The sequence below is a fragment of the Enhydra lutris genome, unplaced genomic scaffold, assembly GCF_002288905.1.
Source record: "Enhydra lutris kenyoni isolate GAN:26980312 unplaced genomic scaffold, ASM228890v2 scaffoldscaffold12, whole genome shotgun sequence".
Lineage (NCBI taxonomy): Eukaryota > Metazoa > Chordata > Mammalia > Carnivora > Mustelidae > Enhydra > Enhydra lutris.
Window position 1 is genome coordinate 81,090,284 of NW_019154096.1, and position 23,922 is coordinate 81,114,205.

Consider the following 23,922-nt stretch of genomic DNA (forward strand, 5'->3'; position numbering starts at 1 on the left):
CCTGTCCAAACCACTGTGATCTTCTGACCCAAGGTCCAGTGTGGTATTTCCCTGGACGCTGTTGGCTGACTTTGGTGCAGGTGCCAGCACCCAGGGTTGATAGATACTGAACATCAAAGGTGGGTGCCAGGATAGAGTTTCTCTGATGCAACCACCACAGGAGTCAGCTTTTGAAATGATGGCCAACAGTAGCTAATAATAAACTAATACGCTGGGTGAGAGGAAAAGGAAGATGGGATTGGTTGGCTGGTCACCCTCCTTCCTGAGGGTGCATTATAAAAGCTGTGGCTTCAGAGCATTCGCACAAGTCAGCAGTGACCCCAAAGTCACCATGGCTGCCTTGGGCATCACAGTTGCCCTGTTGGTATGGATGGCCACCCTAATGCTTATATCTATTGGGAAACAGATCTACAGCAGCTGGAAACTGCCCCCCGGCCCTTTTCCACTGCCCATTATCGGGAATCTTCTTCAGTTAGATATGAAGAATGTTCCAAAGTCTTTCACCAAGGTAAGAGAAATATTGTTAGTTAGGGGAGGAGAATTCAGAGATTAGACATAGTATGTGTGCATTCAATTCACTTTCAGACAAGTTGTTATTCAATTCCAGTCTGTTATGAGTGAACTGACTTAACAGTAGCATCCAAGAGGGATAGTAAAGATATTTAGTTAGTGGTACAGCTTGGACCTTGAGCTCTTGAGTGGGCATTGGCCGTGGCCGGCCCCAGAAGCCTGCTTGAGTCGTGGGTTAAATGCTTTGTCAGTGGATGGCTAGGTGAGGCCAGTGTGTCTGGGGCTGCTGCTGTTCACCGTCCCAATGTAAGGAGGGCCATGTGTTCCCACCAGATGCACATTGTAGATGCCAAAGAACAGGGTGAAAAGTGGTGTCGACCCACCTCTGGTGTAGTACCTCTGTCCACAGCTGTTGTGAATAGTGAATGAGCTAACGAATCTAAAAACTGAATGAGTTGCTAAATCTATTCCATGAGTTAATAAAAGAATGCCATAAGGCACCTAACATGTGGGGAAAGTGTTTGAGGTAAGGGAGATGTTGACAGTGCTTTGTGTACCATGGAGGATGGACTTGTGAAGGTCAGGACAGTGCTGACTCAGGGTCCTCCTGCAGCACCGTGGGGTCTGGGACTTCGGGGATGGCAGACAGTGAGGGTGATGGGGCATATGTTGGCAAAAGATCCTCAGGGGTGGGACAGGAGCCAGCCCACCAAGTTAATTTTGTCAAGGAGCTCAGGCATTCTGGACCCTTGCTCCCTGCAGAAGAAAGTCTCTATGTGAAGGGTCTTCCCAAGTCAGGCTGGACAAAGACTGTTTTTTCCCAGATCCCTCTGTGTTCTCTTGGTCAACAACAACTTTGGGTTTTAAGCCTGGCCTACCTCCTCCCTGAGTTCCCAGTGGTCTCACTTGGCTCCTTGCTTGTCTCTGCAGCTAGCAGAGCGGTACGGGCCAGTGTTCACCTTGTACCTGGGCTCCCAGCTCACTGTGGTCCTGCATGGCTACAAGGCGGTGAAGGAAGCTCTGCTTGACCACAAGAATGACCTTTCTGGCAGAGGAGAAACCTTTGCATTCCAGTTGCACAAAGACAGAGGTGAGCCCCACTTTTCAGAGGACCCCTATGGTGGGTGGGAGCCAGGGAAATACCAGGGATGATGACCACATAGCAGAGCGTACAACAAAACGGAAGAGTAAGGAGACCCTCAACAGTTCAGGTGCTTAGGACAGACTTTATTGAAACCTTCTATGACAGACTTGTAACCAAAAAAACAGGACCTCCCGCACCATCACTCTGACCAGCAGGACAGGTGTGTTATAGAGAAATACCACAGAGGGAAATGCCTCTGGCGGATGAGCTGTGCTTTCCTCCCACAGAGCTTCCAGCCTCCTGGGGCCACAGTCTGGGAAGCTCTTCTCACTCACAGCGCCCCCTGCTTCTGGGTGTTGGTGCTCCATTCCCCGAGGCCCCGCACCTAAGACCAGGCACCGATGCCCCCGAGGTATCCCGCTTGTCTGTGGGGCTGTGGGCAGCTGCAGTTCACATTCTAACCCTGGAGGCCTCTGATATGTCACCTGTGCTGTTCTGAGCACAGCAGCCCCAGCTCGCAAAGGGACTTCCTCGGGATCCCGTCTTGCCAGCCTCACCTCTCTTTCTTTGCATCCTATGTCTTCAGAGCCTGGGTTCCCATATCTAGAATAGGCAGTTACCTCGTATTAGGGATCTGGTGGTCTGAGTGTTTATTGGAGTCTTTACCTGAGTGTCATCCAGACTCCTGACTCCAGTGTCTACCTCCTGTGCCTCCTGGGACATCCTGAAGCCCCTGCGGGCACCTGCTCGTAGCTCCTCCAGCTCACAGCCCTGTGAACTTGCTGCCCACCACTGCCTGTCCCCCGACCGTGTATGCTGATTCTTTTCCACTTGCTCACTGTCATTTTAGCATCCGTATTCATCAGGGATATTAGTCTGAAATTCTCTTTTTTGGTGGGGTCTTTGCCTGGTTCAGGGATCATGGTAATGCTGTCTTCATAAAAAGAGTCTGGAAATTTTCCTTCTGCTTCAATATTTTGAAAAAGCTTCAGGAGAATAGGTATTATTTCTTCTTTGAAAGTTTGGTAGAATTCCCCAGGGAATCTTTCAGGTCCCAGGCTCTTGTTTTTTTGGGAGGTTTTTAATCACTGCTTCAATCTCGTTACTAAATATTGGTCTATTCAGGTTGTCAATTTCTTCCTGATTCAATTTTGGAAGTTTATAGGTTTAAGGAATGTATCCATTTCTTCTAGGTTGCTTAACTTATTGGCACATAACTGTTGATAATAATTTCTGATGATTGTTTCTGTTTCCTTGGTGTTAGTCGTAATCTCTTTTCATTCATAATTTTATTAATTTGGGTCTTCTCTCTTTTCTTTTGGATTAGTTTGGCCAATGGTTTATTAATCTTATTGATTTTTTCAAAAAACCAGCTTCTAGTTTCATTGATGTGTTTTACTGTATCTCTAGTTTCTATCTCATTGATCCTGCTTTTATCTTGATTATTTCCCTTCTTGTGTGTGGAGTTGGCTTAACTTGTTTTTGATTCTCCAGTTCTTTAAGGTGTAACGAGAGCTGCTGTATTCTGGATTTTTCCAATTTTTTTTGAGGGAGGCTTGGATGGCTATGTTTTCCCCCCTTAGGACAGCCTTTGCTGTATCCCATAGGTTTTGGACCAAAGTGTCTTCATTCTCATTGGTTTCCATGAATTGTTTAAGATCTTCTTTGATTTCCTGGTTGATCCAAACATTCTTAAGCAAGGTGGTCTTTAGCTTCCAGGTGTTTGAATTCCTTCTGAACTTTTCCTTGTGGTTGAGCTCCAGTTTCAAAGCAATATGATCTGAGAATATGCAGGGAATAATCTCAATCTTTTGGTATTGGTTGAGCCCTGATTTGTGACCCAGTATGTGGTCTATTCTGGAGAAGGTTCCATGTGCACTTGAGAAGAATGAGTATTCTGTTGTTTTAGGGTGGAATGTTCTGTATATATCTATGAGTTCCATCTGGTCCAACGTGTCATTCACTGCTCTTGTTTCTTTATTGATTTTCTGCTTGGATGGTCTGTCTATTACTGAGAGTGGCGTGTTAAGATCCCCTACTATTAATGTATTAATATCAATATGATTCTTTATCTTGATTAACAGATGTTTTATGTAGTTGGCTGCTCCCATATTGAAGGCATAAATATTTACAACTGTTAGATCTTCTTGGTGGATAGACCCTTTAAGAATGATGTAGTGTCCTTCTGAACCCATTCTCAACAAGATCCTAGCTAATAGAATCCAACAGTACATTAAAGAGATTATCCACCATGACCAGGTGGGATTTATCCCTGGGTTGCAAGTGTGGTTCAACATTAACAAATCAATCAATGTGATAGAACAAATTAGTAAGAGAATAGAGAAGAACCACATGGTCCTCTCAATTGATGCAGAAAAAGCATTTGACAAGATCCAGCATCCGTTCCTGATTAAAATGCTTCAAAGTATAGGGATACAGGGAACATTCCTCAACTTCATAAAATCTATCTATGAAAGACCCACAGCAAATATCATCCTCAATGGGGAAAAGGGGACAGCCTTCCCATTGAGATCAGGAACACGACAAGGATGTTCACTCTCACCACTCTTGTTCAACATAGTATTAGAAGTCCTAGCAACAGCAATCAGACAAGAAAGAGAAATAAAATGTATTCAAATTGGCAATGAAGAAGTCCAACTCTCTCTCTTTGCAGATGGCATGATAGTTTATATGGAAAACCCAAAAGACTCCATCCCCAAACTACTAGAACTCATAAAGCAATTCAGTAATGTGGCTGGATACAAACTCAATGCACAGAAATCAATTGTTTTCTTATACACGAACAATGAAAATACAGAAAGGGAACTTAGAGAATCAATTCCATTTACTATAGCACCAAAAACCATAAGATACCTGGGAATAAACCTAACCAAAAAGGTATAGGATCTGTACTCTAGGAATTACAGAACACTCATGAAAGAAATTTAAGAAGACACAAAAAGATGGAAGACCATTCCATGCTCATGGATTGGAAGAATAAACATTGTTAAAATGTCTATACTGCCTAGAACAATCTATACTCTCAATGCCATTTTGATCAAAATTCCACTGACATTTTTCAAAGAACTGGAGCAAACAATCCTAAAATTTGTATGGAATCAGAAGAGACCCTGAATTGCTAAGGAAATGTTGAAAAAAAAAAAAAAAAAACAAAACTGGGGGCATCATGTTGCCAGATTTCAAGCTTTACTACAAAGCTGTGATCACCAAGATAGCATGGTACTGGCTCACGTAGTTTTAGTGAGATTCTAAAGTAGATGAGGAAGAAAGCAGTGTCCTGTCTACCCTACAAAACCCAGAAGCCTCTAGTTTTTCCTTAGTTAACTTTGGTGACAAATCTCTAGAAAACCTGTATCCACTTTATGTAGAAATTTCCAACTGATGTGCTTCCAGCTGTGTCTGCTGTTCTTATGTGCCGTCCCCTCATTCCCATCTACTTGCACAAGGTCGAACCCTATCACCGTCAGTGGCATCTGATTTTCTTTCTTGGACATTGTGGGCTGGTTTTACATCTTTGGGGTTGCTGAAAGCAAAGTTAACTTCCTCAGTTTTTATCATTAACACAAGAGGAGCTTTGCTGCCCCACAAGAGCAGGAGTTGTGGGGTCAAGGAGCTTCATCCTGGTTCCAGGGAGCCCTTACCTGCCACCCCTGGTCCAAGTCATGGGCCCCTGAATGCAGCCAGGCAGGGGCCATATTCACATTTTATGCGTTGGACTCATGGGGCTTTGTCCTGTCCTGCCTGTGGTTCCCAAGTCCTATTTTCACATGTGCCACGTGGCCCAGACCCTGTCCATGGGACACCTCTGATGCCCTAGACATAATGATGCAAATGTTAACTGTCAACATTGTACTGAGCACAGGGCCCACATTAATTCCAATAAATTTCACTTCAGTGAATGTTTGTGAGGCGCTGACCCAGAAGCGTTACTGTCTCTATTTCAGCCTGTTTGGGGTTCCAAAGTCTTAGCTCCTCTGGGATCTCCCTCTCTGTCTCTCTATCTCTGTCTGTCTCTCTGCCTCTGTGTTTGTCTCTCTGTCCCTCTGTCTCTCTCTGTCTCTTCGTCTCTGTCTTTGTTCATATGTCTCTCTGTCTTTGTCAGTGTTTTTCTTTCTTCTCCTTGTTTATTCCTCTGTCTCTCTGTGTCTCTGTCTTGTCTCTCTTTCTCTGTTTTATCTCTTTGTCTATGTCTCTACCTTTGTCTCTCTTTCTTTGTCTTGTCATTCTGTCTCTCTTTGTCTCTGTCACTCTGTCTCTCATCTCTCTGTGTCTTGTTTCTTTGTCTCTGTCTTATCTATTTGTCTCTGTCTCTCTCTGTCTCTCTTTGTCTCTGTCATTCTGTCTCTCTGTTTCTGTCTCAGTTTCTTGTCTCTCTGTCTCAGTCTATGTCTCCAACTCTTTCTCTCTGTCTCCCCTTTGTCCCTCTGTCTCTCTCTGTCTCTGTCTTGTTTCTCTGTCTCTGTCTCTGTCTCTCTGTCTCTCTGTCCATTGCTCACATATTCTGGCCTCTCCCACCTTCCCCCTGCTACACAATTCTTTCCAGAACCATCTTAAAATTGTCTGTCTCCTTGTCCACCCCCCCAGCCCCCATGTCACAGCCATTTAGGTCCACTGGGCACTCCTACTTTCTACGTTCCCTGCCAGTTTCTCAACCCTTAGCCCATAGCTCTGGCCTCTGGCCTGCCAAGGGCACACTCTCTAGTGCCCCCCGCTTGTCTGCCCCACGTCCTGGGGCAGGATCTGTCTGCTGCAGCCACCAGAGGATGGAGCCACTGGAGCCCACTGCTGAGACATCAGTGGACCCCACAGACACATGGGAGTATGGTCACACATGCCTGGGATCCCTCTTGGGCTGCCCAGCTGTGTCCCCGGCATCCACCTAGCAGGCTCCACAGGGTCCTGCAGGCACCCAAAGCTCCTCATGCACAGACCCAAATGCAGGAACCCAAATGCCATCTCTCAATGGACGGCCCCTCTAAGGAGGACCCTGGGTGCCATGTACGCTCCAAGCACTCCCACCCAGTCAGGGGCCATGCTGTCCAGCCAGCTGTTGTCTCTATCTCATGTTCTCTTTGGGTGGAACTGGACCCTAGTGTGACCAGTGCTACCCCTCCCCCCGCCTCATCTCACACCTCCATCCCCCTCCCCGCCTCATCTCACACCTCCTGGCCCTCCCTGCCTCATCTCAAACCTCCATCCCCCTCCCTGCCTCATCTCACACCTCCTGGTCCCTCCCCGCCTCATCTCACATCTCCATCCCCCTCCCCGCCTCATCTCACACCTCCATCCCCCTCCCCGCCTCATCTCACACCTCCTGGTCCCTCCACACCTCATCTCACACCTCCATCCCCCTCCCCGCCTCATCTCACACCTCCATCCCCCTCCCCGCCTCATCTCACACCTCCATCCCCCTCCCTGCCTCATCTCACACCTCCTGGTCCCTCCCCGCCTCATCTCACACCTCCATCCCCCTCCCCGCCTCATCTCACACCTCCATCCCCCTCCCTGCCTCATCTCACACCTCCATCCCCCTCCCTGCCTCATCTCACACCTCCTGGTCCCTCCCTGCCTCATCTCACACCTCCATCCCCCTCCCTGCCTCATCTCACACCTCCATCCCCCTCCCTGCCTCATCTCACACCTCCTGGTCGCTCCCCGCCTCATCTCACACCTCCATCCCCCTCCCTGCCTCATCTCACACCTCCTGGTCCCTCCCCACCTCATCTCACATCTCCATCCCCCTCCCTGCCTCATCTCACACCTCCATCCCCCTCCCTGCCTCATCTCACACCTCCATCCCCTTCCCTGCCTCATCTCACACCTGGTCCCTCCCCGCCTCATCTCACACCTCCATCCCCCTCCCCGCCTCTGACCCTCCAGACTTCCTTCTAGGATGCACAGTGCCTCGGCCTCCCTCAGACCTCTGCTTGCGCCTCCAAGGGGAATGTGCACGAGGTCTTCCCATATCCAGAGGCTGGCAGAGTCTGGGAGCTGAATGACAGCTCAGGTTTCAGTAAGGACACTTTCTAATTTGTAGTGTGGAAGTTCGAAACCAGTGGAAACAGCACAACTTCTGGAAAAGGGGCAGGGGCTTTCACTGGTGGGCAGCTGTGGTTTTGTTTCATGTGGGAAGCCTCTGGGCAAAGTGGACAAAGGCAGTAAACGGATGGTGGGAAGAACACCGGGGGAGGTGAGGTGTCAGGTGGAAAGCCAGCATTAGGGCACAAGCCAGGATTCTGGACACCAGGAGCCCCGGTGCTTGGGTGCCCAGGCCGGTCAGTTCACCACTTGGGTCCCTCCCGCCTGGAGCTGCTCACCTTGTCACTCTGCCCCGGGGCGTGCAGTAAGTGCTCTGCTGTCCCCTCTTCCCCAGGGATTACTTTCAACAATGGACCAGGCTGGAAGGACACCCGAAGACTCTCCCTGACGACGCTCCGGGACTACGGCATGGGGAAGCGTGGCGACGAAGAGCGGATCCAGAGGGAGATCCCCTTCCTGCTGGAGGCGCTCAGGGGCACCCAGGGTGCGTGTGGCCACCGGGTCTTTGCACACATGGTCTGGGGGGCAGCCTTGGTGGGCCTGCGAGATCCCGGACTGAACCGAAGCAGCTGGAGCTGAGAGGGTTGCCTTAATCCACAGACACCGTCTGCAGCTCTGGTCCTCTCCATGTCCGGTGTGTTTATCTGGAATAACTGGAAAGTAAAGGGACCCCCCCCACCCCAACAATAGGCTCCCACAAGCCTTGTAGAATTATGGGGATGTTTAGGACAACAGATCACAGACTCTGGGAAGTGTGAGTGGGTGGGAGCCGGCCTGACCGCTCCCCTGTGTTGCAGGCCAGCCCTTCGACCCCACCTTTCTGCTGGGGTTTGCCCCCTGCAACGTCATCGCTGACATCCTCTTCCGTAAGCACTTCGACTACACAGACGAGACTGGCCTGAGGATACAGAGGCTCTTCAATGAGAACTTCAGGCTGCTCAGCACGGGCTGGCTCCAAGTGAGGCCCCTTAGTCTGCACTTGCCCATGTCTGCTCCACTGAGGTTAGGAAAAGAATGAGGACTGGACCTGGGGGACAGGCAGACAGGACCACAAAACCAGGGAACACCCAGGGCTAGTGCAACTCACCATCTGAGAGCCTGGAGGTTGCTTCTGGAGACATCCATGGGCCCAGTGTTTGCCTTGCTGACCACGGGAGGCCGTTTTACCCTTTAAAACAGGACCCTGCTAACATGCGACCCCACACACCCCACAACGTGGTGCCGATGTGAGCCCAAATGTTCTAAATATCACAATATGACATCCATGAGTTCAAGTCGGAGGAAATAAATAGCCCAGTACATAAAACCGTGTTGCATCTGGAAAAGAAAATAGAAATCCCTCCCCCTCTTTTTCTAGCTTTATAACATTTTCCCAAGCTATCTGCACTACCTGCCTGGAAGCCATTGGAAAATATTAAGAAACGTGTCTGAAATAAAAGATTACACTTTGGCAAGAGTGAAGGAGCACCAGCGGTCACTCAACACCGGCTGCCTCCGGGACTTCACGGACTGCCTGCTCCTGGAGCTGCAGAAGGTACGTGCGGACGCTGGCCCCCCGACCCCACCCAGCTAGACACGTTTGCTTGTGGGACAGGCGCGTGCACATGGCGGTCGACACCGTGACACTCCTGCGGCCCCCAGGCGCATGTTCTGATGTTCCTGGTCTGACCACACCCTGGCTTCATGTAACCGTCCCACCTGTGTGTGTGGGGGTGCAGACCTTGCCTGCCCGGCTGGCCTCACCATGCACACGCTGGTCAGCAAGGTGGCTTTGCTGGGGACGCCCTCGTTGGCCGCCAGGCCGGGTGTGTGGCCCCTCATGGTGGTTCCCTCCAGGCTGTACTTCCTCACCATTTCTGACTTTGATGACTGTGTCTCCTTTGGGGAGAAGCCCTCCACCCTCCTCATCAGCATGTGAACCCCAAATTGTACATGACTTCATGGGTTTCCAGGTCCATCCAGCATCATCTTTTTGACAGCCCTTTGGGACCCCCACCCCAATGGTGAAGCTTCTCCTCTCTCCTCTGACATCTCTTGTGCTTCTAGAACAGTATGTGAATTCCTGGATAACTGCGGGGGGCTGTCTGAGAAACTCTTCCACGAGTGGGGCTCCTCACTGCCCCTCCTGGGTGTGTGGCGTCCTGGTGACTTCCCTGCCTCCTAGACCCAATGGTGCTGACTGTAGGTGTGGAGGAGGCCCAGTGCAGTGTGTGCGTTGGGTTGTTAGCATGGGCCCCACAGCTCAGTCCCGGGCAGCTGGAGGTCATGGCTCAGGACTAGGGAGAGTCTTACTGCACTCCTTGCTGCCCCACCCCCCATGGCTCCGCTCTGTAGGAGGAACACTAGAGCTGCACAGCCCAGGGGAGGAGCACAGTCCTGCCTGTGGCAGGTCTTCTGGGAGCCTTGGTTTCCCTAGTTGTGCCATGGAGATGATCATGTCTCCACAGGATAACTTCATGCACATCTGCCCTCTCCTCCCTGTGGAGCTGACAGCAAGGCTGTTGGGTGTGTTTGAGGTGGAGGGAGACAGAGGTCTCTTTCTCATCCACCGAGGAGCTCTTCTAATGGAGTCCCTGTGTATCTCTAATGTCTGCAGGAAAGATACAGTTCAGAGCCCTGGTTCACCCTGGACAATATTGCTGTGACTGTGGCTGACCTGTTCATTGCGGGCACACAGACCATCAGCATCACTCTGAGATATGGGCTCCTGGTCCTCATGAAATATCCAGAGGTCGAAGGTATGCTGCACAGGAGACAGGGTTCTGGGGCCACACTTTGTCAGGCCGGAGTGTTTAGGGTGCAGCTTTCTGCCTGCGAAATGAAAGGCTGGCCTTGCTTGCTAAGCCTCATGGCAGTGACACGGGGGTCACCGCCTGGATTCAGTGGAAGCGCTCCTGTATGATGGGTGCCTGGCACTCTTGGACGCTGTGCCCCGTGCCCCACTGACACATACCTGATTTCAGAACAGAAGAGCCTGCAGCAGCATGTGGAAAAGCAATGCCTTCTGCATTCTGCTGCACAAAATAACCTACTTATGACAGTGAAAATAATGTCTACCTTGCCCCAGAACAAGACCTGGCTGGCTACACAGAGCACAGAGAGAGAGGGCAGGATGGGGTGAGGGTGTCCTTATGGCTAAGAGCCTGCCCCAGCGTCCCGGCTGCCCCTGGGCTCTGCTCCGGGGAACACTCATCACCCTGAGGCAAGCTTGCTGCTGCTGCTCATAATAATTTGGCTCCTGCTGTGTGCCATGCATGGGTAGGAGCCCTGAAATACACTGTATTCTTAAGGGCAGGTATTTTGGGATACGAGGTAATTTCCCTCAGGGATGCGGACTGTGACCTGTGCAGGATCAGACCTGACCCCAAAGGCATTGCTTTTTCTGTCTCACAGAAGGGTTAGGGGTGAAGGAGCCCAAGTCTCTGGAGCAAAGCCTTCCACAGATCTGAGAACTTCTGACCAGTCTGGACCGGGGGGACTATAGCCTGAGAAACTGTGATTAGTTGTGAGCAATCTCCAATATAGAGAAAAAGACAGAAAGTAAATAGGACTGACACCCACACACCATTGCCGGATCTGACACGTGTTAGCCTTTCACAGGAGCTGCTTTGGGGCTCTTGGAAACCTGTTGCTGAAGCCCTGCCCACCCCAGGCTTGTCCCAGGACTGTGTGTGTCACCTCTGCACTCAGCTTCGTACCCTTAGTGCTGGTTCAGTGTCAGCAGGAGTTTTACACTTTTACCTGGGAACCATACAGCACATGACTTTGTCATTCACTCAGCATACTGCAAAGGCCCCAGCAACTTGTCAGAGAGGGAGGTCCGGACTCTGCTCCTCCATTCTTCATGCAGAAGGCCACATGCACCTGTTTGCATTCTGCCTCTCACCTCCACAGCTCCTGAAGCGCGCAGTAAACCAGCTGGGGGTAATGATTAATACAGAGATTTCCCTCCACCTGAAATTTTTTTTTAAAGATTTTATTTATTTATTTGTCAGAGAGAGAGAGAGAGAGCACAGGCAGACAGAGTGGCAGGCAGAGGCAGAGGGAGAAGCAGGCTCCCCACAGAACAAGGAGCCCGATGTGGGACTCGATCCCAGGACGCTGGGATCATGACCTGAGCCGAAGGCAGCTGCTTAACCAACTGAGCCACCCAGGCGTCCCTCCACCTGAAATTTCTAAGACCTTTTTGTTACCCTCTACTTCGGGCGTCAGGTCAGGCACTGGATTAGCTGCCATCAGCTAACAGCTGACCCTAGCCGCACAGAGCGTGACTCTCATTGGCCTTCGTGGAGGAATTATCCAAGGGTCTCCAGCATCCAGGACACCCCCAAGCACTGCTGAGAGTGCCCTGTAAGCCTCTGCTCGGCGGGCGGGTGGGTGTGAGCCGGCCTGGAGCGGGTCCTCTGCATCTGTCCTCTTCATGTCTCGGCAGAGAAACTCCACAAAGAAATCGACAGGGTGATCGGGCCAAGCCGCATCCCTGCCATCAAGGACAGGCTGGAGATGCCCTACATGGACGCCGTGGTGCACGAGATTCAGCGGTTCGTCGACCTCCTGCCCTCCAACCTGCCCCACAAAGCAAACCGGGACACGGTGTTCAGAGGTTACATCATCCCCAAGGTCAGATGGGGCCTGATGTGCACACCCTGAGCACCACCCGCCAGCCCGTCTGCTGGCCCACGGGAAGGCAGAGTCCCTTGACAGATGTGGCTGAATGGTGGGGGCCAGGCCAGAGTTCTGCCCCCTGGAGTGCTGCTTCCCCAGCAGTCCTCACATGGACCTGGTGACCAAGCAGTGGAGAAAATCTGGAAGGGGACCCCTGGGCCAGTGCCTGGCTTTGTGGTACTTCCACCCCAGGAACCACGGGTAGTACCATCTAGCCCATGAGCTCCTCCAGTGATGAGATTAGAGCTCTCGCCTCTCTTTAGAACTGACCCCTGACTGCCTCCCATCTAGTCCTGAAGCAGACGACTTCCCCCGCCGGGAGTCCCCGTGGAAAGCCCATGTTCTGGCAACTTGACTGACGCTAGCCTTTGTTCCTTCTAGGGCACGGTTGTAATTCCAACCCTGGACTCCCTCTTGTTTGACAAGCAAGAATTCCCTGATCCAGAGAAGTTTAAGCCAGAGCACTTTCTGAATGAAAATGGGAAGTTCAAATATAGTGACTATTTTAAAGCATTTTCTGCAGGTAAGACGAGTGAAGATGTAGGTAGGGTCTTCCCTGGGAACTGTCCCTCATTCCTGCTCTCTGCCATGGTCAAGCACTTGTACGGGGACCCAGATGTCTTCTTCTCGTCCACAGAGGCCAAATGGCATCTTCTCATCAGAGGTCCTAGGAATGAGAGGAATTTCCCCTTCTGCATAGCAGATACTGTTCTTCATCCAGTGCTAAAATCCTATCCAATAGTGCTTAGTGAAAATCCCTCAAAACTTTATTACCGAATTCTCCATACTTTTAAACAAGGGTCAATAAATGAAACCTCAGGGTTGGTTACCGGGACTCACCATGGGACACTCTGGCCTTCCCTAGGCTGTGTCCTGGTGTCCTCTCTCGGGCCCTTGGTCTCTCCCAGGGCCCTTCCTCAGTGGTTGGTGGGAGGGAGTCCATGTAGGCAAATCCCTGATACTCCGTGTTAGAGGCCACCTTCCAGCTGTGGCCCCACTTCTTTCCTGCAGGATGTTAGGGGAGCACTGGGCAGAGATCCCTGTTCCAATCCCATATAGGTTTATGCTGCTGAGTCCTGGTGAAGGAGACCGTATGAAGCCCTGTCCCCGAATATGTCTATCACGGATATTTTTATACTGAACGATGTCATGTGCTTCCTTCTAAGGGGCAGAGAGGGGTCCGTTCTGCTTGAGGGTGACAGCTTACCCACAACCTCCTCCGCCCAGCCCCCCTCTGCTGCCTCACCTGTGCTGCCTCAGAATCTCAGGAGCACTGTTGTCACTTCCAGGAAAGCGGGTGTGTGTTGGAGAAGGCCTGGCTCGCATGGAATTGTTCCTGTTCTTGTCCGCTATTCTGCAACACTTTAACCTGAAGTCTCTTGTTGACCCCAAGGATATTGACCTCAGTCCCATGGCAGTCGGGTTTGCCAAGATCCCACCCCATTACAAACTCTGTCTCATTCCCCGCTCAGGCTGAAAACCAGCCCCACCCCCGCCCCAGGCTCTCTGGGGCAAACCTGGAGTTACCCCACGCCCCCACACCCCCTCAGCACCTCCAGGAAGACCCTTTCTGCAGAGTCTCAGTGAAAGCAGTTCGCTTCACAGGGAATAAATTGGGCCAGAGATGCTGCTTTCCACAGTTATGTGCATCAGATGAAATTTGTGTAAAGCTAATTAAACAAATTGAAACAAACTGCGACCTAGTTGAGTCTGTGCCGGGGTCCCTGGAAACAAGGGTGAGCGGTACTCTGGGAAGGTAAACACACATCTTCCAGGAAAGCACAGTAGCCGGCCACCAGGGCTCACAAAAAAGAATACCGATGCTGTTCTGTAGTTTGGAAAAGCGGAAAATAATAGACCTTTGAAGGCTTGTCAACCATGTCAAAAATGTATCTCCTACCATCTGTCCCTGGGATAAGAAGTTCCTTTGGGCTCGCTTCTCAGCACCACGTGCTATATTTTAAGATTAAAATATGCCCGAAAAGTCAACATAGACATCTGTTTTTATCTCTTATCATTAAAATGTGACTTCGTACCTGGAACAAAAATTCTAGGCTCGTGGGAACCCTGGGTGGAATAAGGCAGAAATGAGGAAATAACGATTAATCGGCTCAGTGAACTAAAACATGTCGTGAAGCAGAAGAGGAGTTTGGAACAAGAACTCTGTCCGCACCCTGTCAGCTCTCCCCAAAGCCCCCTGGGTGCTCAGCCTTCATGCTCTGACTGCCCCCCTGTGGGACGGGCCTGATGGAGGCCCCTCTACCCCATAGCCCATGAGGGCCGGGCGGTGTAGGCTTGCGAGTCTTTGGAAGCTGTGAGGCAACCAGAAGTCCTGCATAAATGTTCCTTCATAAAATGAGTGATGTTTCGAAGCCAGTCACGCAGCAGCTTTCAGTCTCTCTTGGGCTGACCCCCCGCCTCCCTCTTATACGGGTCCTGTGATGATCATGGGTCCACCCAGATAACACAGGATCGTCTCCCTGTCTTAGAGCTCCTACCTTCATCGCACATTCAGAACCCCTTCTCCAGGTAAGGTGGCATAACCTTGGGCTCCGGGATTGGGACGTGTGTGCCATCCTACCCACCATGAGGCACTAGCAAAACCAACACTGACAGATGGGCAAATCACAAACTGAGGACCGGCTGCTCCATTCTGAAAGCTGTCTGTCATTTTCCTGACACACCTACACGGGGGTAATACTGCTTCCAACAGAAAAAGATAAGAACGTGTCTTTTCATTTTCTCTGGGGATTTAAAGTTGAGAGAATGTCTAGGAAAATCCTAAAGTACTCAAAAGTGATGGAAAACGTTGGGAGGGAGAGTGGGGGGTGTTGGGGTGTGAGTGTTCAACGGATTCGGGCAGCAGCTGGCTATCAACAGGATTGGGTTGGTTCCTCTTCAGCACATTCCAGAATGCCTCCATGTTATGGTCTCCCAAGCTCCAGCTCTTAACGAGCCCTGCTGTCCCCTCAAGGACAAGCGTGGACTGCCCGGTAAAACTAGCTGGAAAATTAGTCTGAACTTAAGAAACCCTCCACTGATCTGAACCACCTTGGGCAGAACAGGAAGAGAAAGGGTGGGGCGGACACGGGAACGGAGGAATGACTGCTCTGTTTGCTGTAACGAGGCGCCACAGACTCGGGTTTATCACTGACTGAAAGGTATGAAGGCTGGAAGTCCAAGGTCCGGATGCCAGCAGAGTGGGGTTCTGGGGAGGGCAGATGGCTTTTGGGTCGCAGATGGGTGACTTCCTGCTATGTTCTCATGTGCAGAAAGGGAAGTAGGTAGCTCTCTGGCCTCTTTTCCTAAGAGCACTGGTTTCATTCATGGTCAGATCACCTCCCAAAGGCCATTCCTCCTAAGACCATCACACTGGGATTAGGGCTTCCACATAGGAATTCTGGGGGACACAGACATTTAGTCTATAGCATTCCATTCCTAGCTTCCCCGAATTCACATCTTCCCAGCGTAGAACACGCTCCCTCCATCCCAGCAGCTTCAAAGTCTTACTGCTTGCAGTCAGCGTTTAAGTCCTAAATCCTGTCTCCTCTAAATACCCACTGAATCAGATGGGGGTCAGACTGGAGGCACTGTTTCTTCTCAAGCAGAACCTCTCTCCAGCTGTTACCCATGATGCCAAAGGAGTTATGTGGTGGGGCAGTCATCCGATAGACACTCCCATGTCAAAAGGGAGAAATGGAGCACAGAGCCTTTACCTCCTTGGTCAGGCATATTCCCAGGTGTTTTATGGTTTTTGGTGCAATAGTAAATGGAATCAGCTCTCTAATTCCCCTTTCTGTATTTTCATTGTTAGTGTGCGAGAAAGCAACTGATTTCTGTGCATTGACTTTGTATCCTGCCACATTACTGAACTGCTGTATGAGTTCTAGTAGTTTGGGGGTGGAGTCTTTTGGGTTTTCCATATAAACTATCACGTCATATTCACAAATGACAGTACAAAGAGCTGATATTCAAGATCTATAAAAAACTCCTCACACTCAACACCTCAAAAACAGATAATCACATCAAAAAAATGGGCAGAAGACATGAGCAGACACTTCTCCAAAGAAGACATACAAATGGCCAACAGACACTTGAAAAATGTTCAACATCATTAGCCATTAGGGAAATACAAATCAAAATGCAATGAGGTACAATGTTACACTAGTCAGAATGGCAAAAATTAACAAGACAGGAAACAACAAATGTTGGCAAGGATGTGGAGAAAAGGGAACCCTCCTACACTGTTGGGAATGCAAGCTGGTGCAGCCGCTCTGGAAAACAGTATGGAGTTTCCTCAAGACGTTAAAAATAGAGCTACCCCATGACCCAGCAATTACACTACTGGGTATTTATCCCAAAGATACAGATGTAGTTAAAAGAAGGGGCACCTGCACCCCAACATTCATAGTAGCAATGTCCACAATTTCCAAACTGTGGAAGGAGCCGAGATGTTCTTTAACAGACGATGGATAAAGAAGATGTGGTTCATATATACAATGGAGTATTACGCAGCCACCAGAAAGGACGACCATCTACCATTTGCATAGACATGGATGGGACTGGAGGGGATTGTGTAGGTGAAATAAGTCAATCAGAGAAACATAATTATCATATGGTTTCACTCACACGTGGAACATAAGGAATAGTGCAGAGGACAATAGGAGAAGGGAGGGAGACCAAGCATATGAGACTCTTGACTCCGGGAACCAAATGAGGGTTGTGGAAGCAGAGGCTGGCGGGGGATGGGACAACTCAGCGACGGGCAGTAAGGAGGGCACGTGGTGTGATGAGCACTGGGTATTGTACACAACTGGTGAATCACTGAACATTATATAAAAAACTAATGATATCAAAAATCAATGATGATACGTTGGCTAATTGAATTTAAATTAAAAAACAAAAAATGGAAAAATAAAGAAATTAGTTGTAAAGGAACAAAGAAAGAAAGAGAAGGAAAATTTTAACTGAAAGATCAAAGAATCATGAGAAATAACCTCAAATTCTATGTGCCGTTTTCCCCTAGCCCTGGGGTTTTGCAGTCCCGTGCGCGTCTTGAGCTCGATACCCGCCTGCTGTTCCCGCTGGTCTGCTCGGGGAGGGGCCTGCTGTGCGGATTCTCGGTGGCTTTGCCTGGGTGGAGGCGCGTGGCCCCTTCCCGGGGCCGGGGTCAGTGTAAGCAGCTCCGGGTTGCCCTATGTGGCTTTTCTTCCCTGAAGGCTTTTCACACTTCAGAGGATGAAAATAAAAACGGCCACACCCTGACGTCCAGCCCGAGAGCTGAAAGATCGGGGGCGCCTCTCTCTTCACAGGCCCTCAGGGAGAAGCGCTTTTCACCCCATCTGAAGTTGGCTCCCATCCACTGCTGAAGCAGAACTGCCCAGGGCTCAGGCCCTGCTCCTCGGGCGGTGGGGGTTTCGTGTTTGCGGCTGGAGCGGCGGGAGCCCTTTCAGGAGGGAACCCCCTCAGCATCCTTGGGACAGAGAAACCGATGCGTCTGTCGTTCCCCGGTGTGACTGGGACTGGGATGGGCGAGGATCTGTTCCTGTGGCCTGAAGCTGAGGGCAGAGGAGCGCGCCCTCCTCGGCTCTGATCGAAGCCAGGAGTGCCTGAGGCTTTATGAGCAGGTTGGGTCCTTCCACAGCCAGGAAACGGGGATACCGCATGGGTCGGTGGTCCGGGGCTTTACGGCTCCCTGTCACGGAGCAGAGGAAGGTCTGGGATGGGGCTCCTGCGCCTCCATCAGGAAGGAGTCCTTCGGGGTCCTGTGTGAGACGGAGAAGGACACAAACCGAAAGTCACCTGCAGCGCCGTGGAAACCGATGGTAAGTGTCCAGCGCCCTGACTGCCCGGTTCGGGATGGCTTTCTAGCACAGCGACATGCTCGTGCATCAAGTGCGGTGTTGGGGAAAGAGCACAGACCACGCTGTTTTAATAAGAAGAAGTGTGCTTCTGTTGGTTCTTCCCACCCCGCCAAACCTCCTCCCATCCTCGAAGCTGGATGTGAGCCCCCTCCTGGGTCCCTGATGGCCTTCGTCTCCTTCTGCCGGGACTCAGGGGCCACATCTGTGCCGCACTCCGGTGCTTCTCCCACAGCCCCTTGTGGGTTGGGGTGGGCCGGAGAGCCTCCTGCTCCCACCCGCTGGGTTTCCTTCCTGTGTCCACCACATGCCAGCCGAGGACCTCGGCCCCAATTTTGGAAACCTCTCAAAGGCCATGACTGCTTTTTCTGCCGAACACAAATGTTTATTTATGAAGTCCACTTTCGTTTGCAGAGTGCGCGTCCCTCGGGGCAAGGAGTCCCCCACCACTGCCGTCTTCAAGAGCTGCTGGTACCACGTGCCCCGCTCCCAGACACAGAAACACGGAACCCTCTTTAAGTTTCCTTGGGAGGTCCCTGTATCATGCCAATGGTTATTTTGTTTTTGTTTCTGTTTTTAAGCAGGAGAAAGACTAAAAGGAGTGAGTTTGTGTTGTTGGGATGAAAAACAAACCTGTCCTGGGAGACCACGGCTGGGGCAGTCGGTTGAGCATCAACTCTCCGTTCCAGCTCAGGGTCCTGAGCTCTTGGGTCCATCAGCTCCTGAGCTCAGGGTCCGCAGACCCAGCAGTGTCCAGCCCTCCCACTCAGTGCTGAGTCTGCTTAAGACTCCCTCTCCCTCTTCCCCTCCCTCCATCTTTCAAATAAGTAAATAAATGCTTAAAAAAATGAAAACACTTGTTTGGGGTTGCCTGGGGGGCTCGGTCGGTGAAGTGCCTGCCTTCTGCTCCCAGGGTCCTGGGATGGAGTCCCAGATTGAGCTTCTCATTCAGCAGGGAGCCTGCTTCTCCCCCTTGTTGCGTGCTCTCTCTCTGGCAAACAAATAAATAAAATATTAAAAAAAAAAAACTTGTTCCAAAAAAAGATGTATTAGACTTATTTTATAGGGCAAGGGATATGATAAAATCCTATGAACTAAAATGGGGTGGAGAACTTTGAACTGAGGGCTGGACCATGTGGTGACCTCCATAGCTGTGAGGTCCCCACTGAGCTGGATGCTTCTCCTGTGGCCAGAGTCCCTGACAAGTCCCACCAAAGGGCACCAGTGAAGGTCATTACAGTTTCCTCTGTGTGGTCCCTGCATGGGGAAGGAAAGAAGGAAGTACATCACTCCCTCCTCTCTCTGACCTTTTGGCCAGTGTCCACGTAGGCAGCAGGCAGAGGGCTTCAGAGCCCAGCCCTCCCAGGCGCTCAAGGGCACTGATGTCCTCCTGCTGCCGCCAACTGTGTCATAGAGAAGTCAACCATCAAGACTTGCATCTGCCCTGACTGGGGAAGGTTTCCTGAAAAACATATTTGGTTCTGCTCGTTGGGAGGGAGGAAGAGGAGGCCTGAGGCCCATGGTCTAGTCTTCCCAGCACAGAGGCATCCTTCTAGAGGAACACTCCGTGAGCTTTGCATCTGCCTCACTTCAAGCCCATGCTCCCAGAGTTCCTGAAGGTGGAGTCCTGAGCAAGGTACTCCCTCACTCTCTGCCTCCGTTGGACATCTGTGAAAAGACGGTGTTAGCTGCCTGCCAGAATTAGGGTGTGATCGAAGGAGAGAATTGAGAAAACTCTTCAGCACAGTCCCCAAAATCAACATGGAGATTCCTGGGAGCCACACTCTGACTGCTTGGTGCCCTGAAGATCTCCCTTTCGGCTGGGCTGGTATTTGGCACAGAGTAGGCACCTGGTAAACTTGTTTTCTTTTTTCTTTTTAGGTTTTATTTACTTATTTGACAGAGAGGCACACAGTGAGAGAGGGAACACAAGCAGGGGGAGTGGGAGAGGGAGAAGCAGGCTCCCCACTGAGCAGGGAGCCCGATGCGGGACTTGATCCCAGGACCCTGGGATCATGACCTGAGCTGAACGCAGACACCTAACGACTGAGCCTTCCAGATGCCCCTGTTTATTTAGACATGTCTGGTTGTAGTAAAGCCAGCATAATGAAGTCACACAGGGAAGGTGGTACGCATACTCACAGATAGGCAAGTGCTTAGTCCCCTTATATGTGAAGAACACATACAGTTCAGGGGGGAAGGATAAACAACCTGGAGAAAGATGGACAAAGAAAATGGACAGGTCATTACTAGATAAGGAAGTTCAAATAGTTAATTATATTTTAAAGATACATAAACCTTCTGAACCAGCAATCTCAGTTTGGGAGTGTGTCCTGTGGAAATAAGGATTTGAGCTCAAGGACTGGAAATCACAGCCGTGATTCTAGTGGGCACATGGAAGATGTTTACACTTGTCAGTGGGAACATGCAGATGGAGACCATGTAGTGACGGATGCACATTCCCCCCCAGGACAATCCCCTGAGACCCACTGAGGCAGGAAGGTGGGCAAGCAGGGAGCAACACAGGGTGGGATGAGGGGGGCTGCTCCAGCCTTCTTGAAAGTAATCTGACAGAACCTCCTCCAAGGGGAGTGATACACCACTTTGACCCAATTATTCCTGTTTTGGGAACCATAGAAATAGCAACAGCTCATACATTGTTGGTGGGAATGCAAGTTGGTGCAGCCACTTTGGAAAACAGTGTGCAGACTCCTTAACAAATTAAAAATAGAGCTTCCCTATGACCCTGCCATTGCACTACTAGGTATTTACCCCAAAGACACAGATGTAGTGAAAAGAAGGGCCATCTGTACCCCAATGTTCATAGCAGCAATGGCCACGGTTGTCAAACTGTGGAGATTGCCAAGATGTCCTTCAACAGATGAATGGATAAGGAAGATGTGGTTCATATACACTATGGAGTATGATGCCTCTATCAGAAAGGATGAATACCCAACTTTTGTAGCAACATGGACGGGACTGGAAGAGATTATGCTGAGTGGAATAAGTCAAGCAGAGAGAGTCAATTATCATATGGTTTCACTTATTTGTGGAGCATAACAAATAGCATGGAGGACATGGGGAGATGGAGAGGAGAAGGGAGTTGGGGGAAATTGGAGGGGGAGACGAACCATGGGAGACTGGACTCTGAGAAGCAAACTGAGGGTTTTGGAGAGGATGGGGGAGGGCAGATGGGTTAGCTTGGTGGTGGGTATTAGGGAGGGCACGTATTGCATGGAGCACTGGGTGTGGTACATAAACAATGAATTCTGGAACACTGAAAAAATAAAATTAAATAAAAAAAAAGAAATAGCAACAACAGAAAATTAAAATTATGTGAGAAAATCCTTAAGACAGCTTCTTTTACTGTGGGCAAAGAGCAAACAAGAATACTGGAAACAAGACAAATGTACCTTCTTGGGGGGATGATTTATTGAGTTCGGTGTATGTCAATGTAAAAATGAACAAATCTTTTAGAATCTCTAAAAAGAAGAATTTTGTTCGAGCCCAAGTGAGGACAGCCTGGGGAGCTGCCTGGGGAACATGAACTTCACAGAGAAGAGGACGCCCCAGGAAACAGCATTTGGCACAGGGCTGTGGACATTTACATAGAAAGTTACAAGTCATCAGACAAAGGGCATCAGAAAAGGTTGCAGACCTCGTTTTCAGCTTCTGATTGTGCGGGACTGGGTGACCTTGATTTTATGGGCACAGGAGAGCTTTCTTCCTTTTGCTTATCTTTGTGTTTGGAACGCCCCTATTTGGTTATATTTTAAACAAAGCAGATGTACAAAGTGCGCTAGGGCAGAAACAGAGCCATGTTTTGAGACTTTGGTCTTTTTGACCTTGGTAAGTGTTCAGGGATGGCTTCTCTGGGAGCCCAGGAGCAGGGCTTTAAAACGTTAAAAGTTGAAAATTTCCTTTATTTTCTCATGTATCACACCACGGGATATTATGCAGCATTTAAAGGAATGACAAGAATCTACATCTATTGATTCAAAGAAGATGCCCAAGAAATATTTGGTGAAGGAACAAAACACAATCGGCAAGGGGTTCCCAGGTGGGTCAGCCAGTTAAGTGCCTGTCTTGGGCTCAGGTCAGGATCTCAGGGTCCTGCGCTCTAGCCCTACAGTGGGCTCCCTGCTCAGAGGGGAGTCTGCTTCTGCTTCTTACTTTCCCTCTCTCTCTGTATGTGCACTGTCTCTCTCAAATAAATAAAAAAAGGAAAAGGGAGTTGAGGGAAATTGGAAGGGGAGGTGAACCATGAGAGACTATGGACTCTGAAAACAACCTGAGGGTTTTGAAAGGGCGGGGGGGGTGGGAGGTTGGTGGAGCCAGGTGGTGGGCATTAGGGAGGGCACGGATTGCATGGAGCACTGCGTGTGGTGCAAATACAATGAATACTGTTACACTGAAAAGAAATTAAGAAAAAAGTCTTAAAAAAAGTAGGGGAGTGGAATAGAAAGTCCTTATTTTTTGTTTTAAAGATTTTATTTTATTTTGTTATCTACAACTAATGAATCGTTGAACACTACAACGAAAACTTATGATGTACTATGTGTTGGCTAACTGAACATAATGAAAAATAAAAAAAGAATAAAAATAAAGATTCTATTTATTTGAGAGAGAGCGTGATTACAAATGGGGGGAGTGGCAGAGGGAGAGAGAGAAGCAGACTCCTCACTGAGCAGGGGGCCCTACGTGGGGCTTGATCCCAGGAAGCTGGCATCATGACCTGAGCTGAAGGCAGAGGCTTCACTGACTGAGCACCCCCAGGCGTCCAGCAAGGCCCTGTTTTTTATGATCCAGCAACACTGGCTCCCCTACCCCACCTCCATGTGTCCATACACGTGGCCAGCAGGAGCAACGTGTCTCTGGAGGCTGACCCCAGGGACTTTGCAGGGTGAGTCCGGAGGAGAGGTGGGAGAGGTAGTAACTTTTTCCACATACCTTTGCATTGTTCCCCCAGTTAAAATGAGGATCTATCTTAAAGAAATGAACTTTAATTTATAATGCAGGAAAGGAATAAAGGGTCATCATATTTCTCATGTAAAACATTGTCTTAATATCCTGACATGAAATTTGACTAACTGATACATAATTGGGAAACATGTCCAGTAAGTTAATGTGCATATTCTTTGGACAGATGGTGTTATTGCCTTTTTTGAAAATTGACTATATTATTGAAAAATCAATAAGGTAAATATCTCATTAGAAAAATGGTCAAATAACAGTTCAGATATTACCAATGGCCCATAAACCTAAAAATACTAATTGTTAATCTTGTTGATAACCAAATAAATGCCATTTGAAATGAGGAAGCAGCCTGCTGTGGGACGGAAAGAAGGAAGAGCTACGGAAAGGGGGGAGGTGCCTGAGGTGCAGGGTGCCAGGGGTTGTGGAGAGCACCTGCACGGTAGAGGCGTGAACAGCTGGACCCCCTCCCTGGGTCCAAAGTGAAGTGGGCACCAGCTCACTGTCCTGAACTCCACGGTCTCTATCCAAACCCAGCGGACCATCAGAGTTAATGTATAATCACCACTTAAAACATGAGAGAAGGCAAGGTCATTGTGGTGAGTGTGCGGGAGAGTCTGGGGGCTGGAGATGCAGGTGAGTCTGCAGAAGAGGCAGAAAGGGCATCATCAGAAGCAGAGGAAGGGGCTGGGGCAATGTCCTGGAGACCACATGGCATGGACTGTTCTTGGAGCTGAGTGGTGGGAGGCCCCACAGGACAGGAAGGCA

The 23,922-nt window shown here is 49.8% G+C and overlaps 1 protein-coding gene across 1 annotated transcript; it reads left to right on the top strand.

Moving 5' to 3' along the window:
• Positions 1 to 307: 307 nt before the first annotated feature.
• LOC111145414 (cytochrome P450 2E1) lies at positions 308 to 14,013 on the top strand. The gene is made up of 9 exons (XM_022500292.1): positions 308 to 508; positions 1,441 to 1,600; positions 7,989 to 8,138; positions 8,452 to 8,612; positions 9,012 to 9,188; positions 10,251 to 10,392; positions 12,087 to 12,274; positions 12,701 to 12,842; positions 13,609 to 14,013. The coding sequence occupies exons 1-9, from the start codon at positions 332 to 334 to the stop codon at positions 13,794 to 13,796; spliced, it is 1,485 nt and encodes a 494-aa protein (XP_022356000.1). The 5' UTR covers positions 308 to 331; the 3' UTR covers positions 13,797 to 14,013.
• Positions 14,014 to 23,922: the final 9,909 nt, after the last annotated feature.